General features: G+C 40.8%; 1 protein-coding gene across 3 annotated transcripts in view; it reads right to left on the bottom strand.

Annotated features, from left to right (window-relative positions):
- PI4KA (phosphatidylinositol 4-kinase alpha) overlaps positions 1-10269 on the bottom strand; it is a 120649-nt gene that overhangs the window by 90340 nt on the left and 20040 nt on the right. For all 3 annotated transcript variants that reach the window (XM_021687874.1, XM_044921172.1, XM_044921171.1), the window contains exons 2-5: positions 9058-9174; positions 5277-5370; positions 2769-2857; positions 574-646 (exon numbers count right to left, since the gene is read on the bottom strand). In XM_021687874.1, coding sequence (XP_021543549.1) covers positions 574-646; positions 2769-2857; positions 5277-5370; positions 9058-9174 — 373 coding nt within the window. The remainder of the gene's footprint in view (positions 1-573; positions 647-2768; positions 2858-5276; positions 5371-9057; positions 9175-10269) is intronic.

Below are 10269 nucleotides of genomic sequence, written 5' to 3'. Positions count from 1 at the left end.
AAAAAAAAAAAAAAAAAAAAAAAAAAGAAAGTTGCCTGGGAGAGACTTGTGCTGCACCAGCTTGTAACGTTGGCTGACATCTCACAACCCATCCCCTAGCAAATGTGACGGGTCAGAACAAGTCACATCAACAGGTCAGCGGCTGATCTGCACAACTTCAGACTACATCTCTGTCACACACAGCTGCTCTTTTTGGCAGGTCTCAATCTATGCATGGTACACCCAAATTAGTAACACAGGTAAGCCCTGTTATCAGGTACCTTTACTATACTTAAACAATATATTTCGTCCCCCGGGATTATGTTGGTAGCCTTATGCTAGAGGCAGTCGGGCATGTTATAAGTGAAGAAATTGAGGCCCAAGAAGGGTGAAGTGACTTGTCTAAGGTCACCTGGTATTCAGGTAGCAGAGCTGTGCTCATGACCCCCATGTGTCCTCTTAGCTAACACTCAATGAAGGCAAACTAATTCAGGAGGGTTTCATCCATCAGGTACACAAATAGTAAAGCACAGAAAAGAAGTAATCACAAACCCATTATGAAAAAAAAAAAAAGCCTCAGATCTAGAATCATACCTTTTTCTTGAATCTCCAAGGCCTGGCACATTCCCAAAAGGACATGCAAAACCTGCAAAAGCGCCTCTAAAATCTGTAATAGCCACGGAAACAGAAAAGACAAATTTATAAACAAAATCAGGTAAGTACCACAAAATTCATTCAGAATTAGAAGGAGCTTTACACATTAAAGTGTCCATACCCATATCTGATACATAAATCCCCGAATGACAGCTCTGCCGAGTGGCCAATCAGCTGACCTTCCAGGAACAGAAACTGCCCCCCCTAGGTTGGTCCAGAGTGCCTCCTAACTCTGGGCCGATATTGTCCTCTGGGGCTTGTGCCCCTGGCCCTTGGAGCCACTCCTTTTCCCATATTCCAGAAACAAGTATAGGTCCCCAAATCTCTTTTCATGGCAAATATTTCTGTTAATCCATTCCTTAGGATTATATATCCTTTATGATGCTGAGTGCCTGCTTCTGATTTCACAGTAGTCCCATGTGTCAGAAACAGTCTCAAATTGTGGGGCTCAGGAAAATACCTTAATATTCCAGGGATGTTAGGACTCACCCTGAGTAATCACCACACTCAAAACATAGTCTAGACTTCCATGTACATGATGTTAGCTTTTCAGCAGCCACTTCACTCTGCTGGCTCAGTAAGCTTACTGACACATAAAATACTTGAATCTTTTTTACACCTCTACTGATGCTATTGGTATTTTTTGCCTGTCATTGATGCCACCAAAGCTTGGGGGATTAGCTTTAGTTCACCATACTGGTCTCTGATTCCCAGTATTGTGTCATCTACAGAATGAAACCTACTTGCTTTCTGAATCTTCATTTATGGCCCTGGCTCATTTTGCTTCAATGGTAGGGGGTAGGGGGGTAGGCTAGGGGAGGCTTCTGCTGGGCTGGCACCCTCTGCGGTAGTCCTTTGGACAGCTCCACAAACCTTCCAGATTGTGTTGGCCTTCAGCCCATATTCTAGATCTAGGATGTCAGGAGGGTGTTTCTCTAATGCCTTGATGAAGATCAACTAGACTCCATCTACCTTATTTCCCTCTACTACCAGTCTTGGAGGAAACCCCAGGCAAAGAAGAGAATAAAATTGGTCTTATATAATGTGTTCCTAATCCAGGTAAATTTCTGACATTTTGCTAATGTTAAATGATGCTGAATAACATATGAAGACTTGAAATGCAAGACTTTCTCCATTTGGTGTATTAAAGTTATACCGTCATCTTCAGTATTGACATTTTGATAAATGTTATTTATAAAAAAGCCCTTAACTTATAGCCTGCTAACTTCTGAAATAATGATATACAATTCTAATATACAAATAAAGAACCTAACTAAGAAAGAAGGATGGAGAAGAACGTTAATGGCAGAAATACAACAGAATTTACAGTTTGATTAAGGAAAGAGATTTTAAAAATTAAAAAACAGATACAAGAACTCAAAAAGCATAGCTAGCCAGAAACGTTTAACATACTGACAAGCAACTGGCACTCCTTGGCAGGACCTGAGGATAGCAGCATATACAAACTGATTTTCAAAATAAAAAATCTCATTAAGAAAAAGTTTAGGTTATGATTGTATTCTTTGTTTAAAAAGGAGAAGAGTATGAAAGACATTTAAGTAACATTTCAACAAAATAAACTAAAATGAAAAAAATCTGGGTACTTAAAATCTGTGTATAATTTCAACTATCTAGATAATTCCCTTCTATGAATGAATCCCCAACAGAGAGTCAGGAAAGTGAGCTGCATCTGCCTTTTGCTGCCGACCTCACAGGGCTATGGGGAAAGCTGGATGAGACAAGAGTCAAGAGGTCACTGGGTAACCTGGAAAGTATTGTAAGCAAGTATTCAACATTTCTTAGGTGTGTTAGTACAAAATAAATCAACTAAAACAACCCAATCACTTCAAAGTTTTTTTTTTTACTCTTTTCATTACTTTGGGACTCTTTTTGACTATATAGAAATGCACTCCAGGGGCGCCTGGGTGGCTCAGTCGGTTAAAAGTCTACCTTCAGCTCAGGTCATGATCTCGGGGTACTGGGATTGAGCTCCCTTGCTCGGCGGGGAGTCTGCTGCTTCCTCTCCCTCTGCCCCTCCCCCTGCTTGTGCTTTCTCTCTCTCTCTCTCAAATAAAATCTTAAAAGAAAGAAAGAAAGAAAGAGAAAGAAAGGCACCCAATTCACCACACACTTACCTCATCCCTAAGTGAGGGGTCCCTATAAGCCACATCAGACAGCAAAGTGACCAAGCAGAAGCTGAAGCTCTCTGCAACCGGGAGGGTGGCTGGAAGGCACACAGACACGAGTCAGATCATTACCACTGAGACACTGGACCATACCTATGGGCCATCCAATTCGGTAAGTTCCCTCTCTCACAGGGCCTGCCAAGAGACCGGTTTACAGGGATGGCTGCCCTCACTGAGGTGAACCTCAAAAGAACAGATATGGGCCCAACATGGTTGCTGAGAAATACCCCTAACTTTTCTTTTAATAGAATGTTTTGGTTCAATAAACTTAAATGTTTCTGGCAATTTATAGTTTGAGATTATACAGTTTCTCAACATGACAGACTCCATTTTTTATTCCTGACCTAAATTTCTACCCAGGGTGAGAAACCAATCTTGATAGAGTATAAGAGATGGTATATGGAGGCTAACCATCAAGTATCAATTACCACTACTTTAAACCGAATTAAATGTTTATATTTCTTTTCTGCTTTATTTTGACAAGTGGAGAAAATCCTAACTAAGAGCTTCCAAAGATTTGCTCTATTCCTAATAGGTTTTTAAGCCCTTCCACTACCGACCTCTTCATAGGGAGGTTCTCAGGAGCATGGCCTCAAGGTTGGGAAGGGATCACTGGACCTAAAAGACCAAAAGCTAACCAGTGCTTCTATGGTGTGCACCTTAAAAATGTCAGAATCATTTCTGTGTAGATCTAATCCCTATTAAATATTTAATCAATTTTGAATATTGATTATTTAACCAAGATCTATTCATAGCACATGGCAGAAGATTGTTACGTGTTCACTTCTGTACCTATAATTTTAAGATGCAGCTCTAGGTCCTTCTTAAACTTGAGTGTGATCAGAATCACCTGCAGGCTTATTAAAATGCAGACTGCCAGCTTCCCTAGCCCCAGAGTTCTAATTCCTCAGTAACTCTGATGTGGGGACTGACAATCTGCATTTCTGACAAGTTCCCAGGTGATGCTGATGCTGCTGGTCCCAGATGGCACTTTGAGAAGTACTCCTCTAGAGTTTAAAAGCATAAATCATACTGCCTAAATAAAAATAAAAGAGTGAAATGTTACCTAATAGTTGGACATTTATATATCTCTAACAATGTTTCAAATAGTGCCAAAACTTTCATCCTAGTGGGAGTCCATGTACAGAGAAGTAATACTTGCTTTGAAAGAAAAGAAAATAGAATCAACTTCTACTGCTATTCTACTTCTCCCCAAATTAGATAACAGTAGTGGACAGAGATGTTTGAAGTTTTTTAGCAATGCTTTCTATTTAATCTGTAGTCCTTCAGGCTGGGAGGATGGGCAAAATAGGGAAAGGGGACAAACTCCCAGGTCTAAAACAAAGAAGATATAGGGATACAATGTATAACATATGGAATATTATCAATAACAGGTAATGACTTGGTGTGGTGACAGACTGACAGAAGCTAGATTTATCATTGTGATCACTTTGTAATGTATATAAACTTTGAATCACTATGTTGTATGTCTGGAACTAATATAATATTGTATGTCAACTACATTTCAATATAAAAAATTGTAGTCCTTTAAATTCCAGGGTATGTGCATAATTTGGAGTCTGTCAGTTTCAGGCACAATAGGTTACCAGAAATGATGAAACCCAAAGGAGAGGAATAGGCACAAGCAGATGTTCATGAGAACAGCAAAACCCATCTTTAGCAGGCTGAGCCCACCCAACAAACTAGTGCCATGCCACCAATGAAAAGGACAAGGGCCTTCTCTATAGACACCAACCCTCTGCTATGTCTGAAAGTGGACCTCAGGTCTCACATAGGGAGATTATAAGAAAACCTCGGTCTCCAGGGTCATGATCTCTAGAATGTTGGAGGTGTCCCAAACTCATATGGGAGTCTTGGGAAATCAGTATATAAGAACATCAGGGTTACAAGTGCTTAGCACAACGCCTGGCACATAGTGGACTTATATACTATTTTTAAAGGTACAAAATTTAACTAAAACTCAGCAACAGCAACAAAATGATCAACTGTTCACAGTGAATATGGTGTTCAAGTCCTGGACATCCATCTCACCCTTCCTTTTTGAGTAGTAGCGATGCAATCTGGAGAACTTGATGCACTCCAGGAGTGAGCCTATTCATCTAAGGGTAACAGAGACTGGTTGAGGGATGGGCAGGGGACCCAATTCTGGCAAGGAGACATGAGAAAAGGTTCATGAAGGTCTCCAAGTTCCTGTTCACTCCCAGAGTGCAATGCAAAGCCAGTTTTCTCAGCCTTGCCCTCGCCCCCATGGGCTCTGGACAACAATGAGTAGGCATAGCCCATGCTGCTGCAGACAGGCAGTTGTCTCACAGCCAAGAGTGGAACCAGCTAGAAACATTGTACCTGATGCATTATTATGATTAAACACCTGATCCATACAGACTGTGAGCATACATGCTCTTCCCGGAGTTCAGGGAAAAATTTATACAAAATTACCTCTGCCTTTCCGAGCTGTGCTTTCTTCTACCCAATACACTTTCGGAAGACCTTTAAGCAGTCGAAGAAGGTAAGGAACCACAGAATCTTTGTGCTTAAAAAAAAAAAAAAATTATATTTAATACAAGTGCGGCTGGTAGTAAAGCATACGCATCCTAATCATCTCAAAGATGGATGTTTGTGTGGATGGGCATCCTTCCTGTTTCCATATGGCAGCAGCAGCAGGTGGCATCAGGAAGTTATCACATCACCTGCACCAGGGGTGCCTAAGGAAGGGCTAAAATCTGCCCTTCTGCTGCTGAATGTCCAGCCCGGCTCCGGCCCTCGCTGGGGGCTAGGCCCCCAGCAAGGGCCTCTCCACAAGAAGGTATGTGTGCGCACACACTCTCCAAACTGCCTTCAACAAGAGTGTTCAGAGAGCCGCAAGCCCTTCAGTGGGCCCCAGGATCAGATCCTCTAGACTGAGGGAAGGTCACAGCCATAAGCTTCTAAACTTGGTGATGCTTCTGTTATTCATGGCCTTTGTCCTTTTTTTTTTCTTTCTTTTTTTTAATTTTCTGTTTCATGTTTCCTTTTGCTTTTCCCAAATTGAGCATTAGACTTTATAGCCATCATTAGCCAATACAAAAACTACTTTCTTCTAGTTTCCAAACTAGCCAGTCAACATGTCACTTCATAACCTTCCATGACTGACTCTTTTGGTTGTTTCCCTATTTATAACTGTTCCAGTTAAGGATTAGGTTAAGTGTACTCCTGAGAAGGGGGATACTATTTGATATTCTGAAATACTGAAAACAAAACAAAACATGTGGTAATACTGAAAATATGGCTCCAAATTCTGTGACACTCCTTCCATGGAAAGGTAGAGTCAAATTTACCTCCCCTGGAAAATGGGCTGCCTTAGTAACTTGCTTCTGGTGTTTTTAGAAAATACAGTTGATTCTTGAACAACATGGGTTTGAAGTGCACAGGTCCACTTGTATATGGATTTTTTTCAGTACTGTAAATGTATTTTCTCTTCCTTACAGTCTTCTTAATAACATTTTCTCTAGCTTACTTTATGGTTTTTGGTAAGGCTACTGGTCAGCAATAGGCTATTAGTAGTTATGTTTTGGGGGAGTCAAAAGTTACATGTGGATTTTCAACTGCACAGGGGGTCAGTGCCCCTAACCCCTGTGTTGTTCAAGGGTCAACTGTAGTTTAAGAGACGACTTCCCAGGCTAAAGAAGACAGTAACAGCATCTATCTGGCTTTTTCTCAGGACACATGCCCTCGGGACCCAGACATTACATTGTGACAAAGTGACATAGCCCAGGCCACATGGAGAGGCCATGTACATAGGGGTGCCCTGGCTGAGCAACCCAGCTTAGGTCCCAGCCAATAGCCAGGATCAACCCACACCCTTGTGCATGAACAAGCCTTCAGGTGATTCTAGCCCCCAGCCTTCCAGCCACTCCAGGTGACACTGAATGGAGCAGAGACAGTGACTCTTCTGTGCTCCAGCTAAATTGGAGATTCATGAGAAAAGAGAAAAAACAAAAACCAACCTATTGTATTAAGCCACCAAATTTTGGGGTAGTTTGTTCCACCACAATACATAACCACAACAAATAGAGAACTTTCTTTAGCAAAAACAACTTTTCCTCTAAATCAGATGAAGGAGATGGCTACATCTGTCCAGGATCCCATTGTACTAAGAGGCACAAAATTCCAAAGGATGTGTAAGGCATGGCTCCCTGCAGAGGAAGTGACCCCAGGTGTTCTATCCTGTAGAACCTGTGATGGCTTTTGTAGCAGGTAGGAGTGAACTACTTCTGCTACTCTGGCCACAGCTGCTGCCAGGGCAGCCCATTGACTGGACTTGGAGGCCAGTACCACAGCCCATCCTGGTTGGAGACAGAGAACATCAACACCAGGTGAACCAAGAGAAAGCTGGTCCCTAGGACTCAGGGGGCTGGTAAGGCCTGCGGGGCCCCTCTCCTTGTGTGGTGAGGTCAGTGGGCTTCCTAGAAGCTCTGGCAGACTGCATGGCTCAAGGAGCTGTGACCCCAGGTCCCGCCAAGCTTTACCAGAAACCCAAATTACACCAACGTAATTTGTATTTGTCTCTTCCTTGCCACTCTAAAAAGCCTACCACAAATATTAGGGACTTACAGGTAAATCTATTAATTTTGCCAAAGATATTTTCGATTAATACACATTTGGATAGCAGTTTCTCATACAGATTATTTTAAAAATTCTTTTCCTCCCTTTATATTTAAATTTAAATAAGACTTTGCAAAAAGGAGATATGATTTTTTTTCTTTTCACATTTATAAAAAAATAGGAAAATAATTAAAATGCAGTTTATATGCATCTAATTTTGGTTTTTCATGTGGCCTTGGTCAAACAACCGATTTAATTTTCAAACTACTGCTCTAAAATGCTTAATTTTTTTTCAAATGAATGAATACCCTGTCAAAAATATTAATCCTACTGAAGTAGAATTTCCAGGACAGGGGCACCTGGGTGGCTCAGATGGTTAAGCAACTGCCTTCAGCTCAGGTCCCAGGATCGAGTCCCACATCGGGCTCCCGGTTCGGCTGGGAGTCTGTTTCTCCCTCTGACCCTCCCCCCTCTCATGCTCTCTCTCTCTCTCTCTCAAATAAATAAAATCTTAAAAAAAAAAAAAAAAAGAATTTCCAGGACGTAAGCATTTTTAGATAAATAAAAATTTAAATATCTAACATCCTTATTTTCCTAACATAGCATGATTAAACATGGAATTAAAAGTGATTCTTGATAATGATAAAAATAAACAAACAAATAATAGATTCTGTATTCAGTGATTAACCATTTGCTTCAATTAGCCTTGGAAGTACTAAAAAAAACAAGGCCACATCATTTTCTGTTGGAGCCACAACACTGATTTTCAAATCACCTCTAAAAGATACATTAATATGTACTCTAAAACTTATTTTATATCTATCACAGTTCTTTTTTTTTTTTTTTAAGATTTTGTTTTATTTTTAGGGGCATCTGGGTGCTCAGCTGGTTAAGCAGCTGCCTTTCAACTCAGGTCATGATCCCTGGGTCCTGGGATACAGCCCGAATCCAGGTCCCTGCTCAGTGGGGAGTCTGCTTCCTATTCCCCCCACCCTTCCCCCCCCAACTCGTGCTTTCTCTCTCACTCACTCCCTCTCTCTCAAATATTTTTTAAAAAAGACTTTTTTACTTTTAAGTAATCTCTACACCCAACGTGGGGCTTGAATTTACAACCCCAAGATCAAGAGTCATACACTCCATCGACTGCACCAGCCAGGCGCCCCTATATCTATCACAGTTCTGAACAAGATTGTACTATGTCAAAGTTATCTCAAAGAACACCATCCTTTGGAAGGGAAAAAAAAAATGGTTACTCAGTCTGACCAACGAACATTTGACCTTAGATTGAAAATCAAGTCTACTCTGGAGGGCACACAATTACTTCATTTAGCATTTTAATTAACTTTCTGGCCAAACAAAACACAGTAACAACCATCAAAAACCACTTTAACAACTTAATTATTCACACAGTTTGAAAAACAAAATTTCTTAATAAGAGGGTGTACATTAATTAAACTAATTAAATTACTCCTGCCTGTTCTACCCACTCTGCCTCACTATCACTAACCACTTTTATTAGGTTCATATGCATTCTTCTAGTACTGCTTTAGATAAATATAAGCAGGTACAAATTTAAATTCTAATTACACTCCCCCATTTACACTGCAAAAACACTTTTAATGTAGTAAAGACTTACCTGAAGATCAGATTCAATGAGAAAAATGCCTAATGCGATCACCGCATCTCTTCGTCTTTCATCCAATTGGAAGATCCCATGGAAGTCTACTGGGCACATACAAAGCAGCTTTTGGACCTAGAAAATGAGACCAAAAACAACAAAAAACCCCATAGATTAAAAAAAATATAAACCCACATTCAGAATATAGGACATAAACCAGTAGCATAAAATCCCATTGAGTCTATATAACCAATAAGACATTTTTTTCCAATTCAAAAATCACAGAAAGATCATTTCTAGCTTCTAAAATGATCATACACATGCTCCCAAAACATATATGCGCTGAGGAATCAGGACCAAGAGTTAAAATGATGCATACACGGAGGAGGTAAACCACAACAGCCAATGTCTGCAATTCTGAGTCAGAACTGTCATGGGTCTCTACTGCCCAGTGGTGCCCAGAAGCAGTTTACCCAAACCCACCTACCGTCACAATTTCCCATAGGGTTCTTTAAAAAATCAAATGTGTGTAAAGCGCTTAGGACTACGCATAATAGATACTAGATGCTCAACAAACATTATCTGTTGTTACTGGATATGCCATAATAGTGGCTAGCAGAAGCAAATGGGCAATAAGTCAGCAATTTACTGAATATATGGAAAAATTTGAATTTTTTCAAAACAAAATAATGGTAAATGTCTGACATAAAGAACTAAAAATCTAGATTTATTATGAATAGGAAAATAGGTGATGCCAATCTTGAAAATCCCTGCCACAAGACCCTCTTAGCAGAGCATTCAGATACACCAGGAGGCCCCAACCTTGCTGTTCTGTGAAGAGACCCAAGGAGAAGTTGCTCACTGACATTCATACGGTCTGGTGGGATTTTTTTTTTTTTTTTTTTTAAGATTTTATTTATTTGAGGGGCGCCTGGGTGGCTCAGTCGTTAAGCGGCTGCCTTCAGCTCAGGTCATAATCCCAGGTTCCTGGGATCGAGCCCCGCATCGGGCTCCCTGCTCCAGGAAGCCTGCTTCTCCCTCTCCCACTCTCCCCGCTTGTGTTCCCTCTCTCGCTGTGTCTCTCTGTGTCAAATAAATAAATAAAATCTTTAAAAAAAAAAAAGATTTTATTTATCTGAGAGAGAGCAAGCATGAGCAGGGGGAAGGGGCAGAGGGAGAAGGAGAAGCAGAGTCCCCACTGAGCAGGAAGCCTGACACAGGACTCGATTC

This window comes from Neomonachus schauinslandi, chromosome 14 (assembly GCF_002201575.2).
Source record: "Neomonachus schauinslandi chromosome 14, ASM220157v2, whole genome shotgun sequence".
NCBI lineage: Eukaryota > Metazoa > Chordata > Mammalia > Carnivora > Phocidae > Neomonachus > Neomonachus schauinslandi.
Note: the sequence above shows the minus strand (reverse complement) of the source record. Positions and strands in the feature narration are given on the sequence as shown.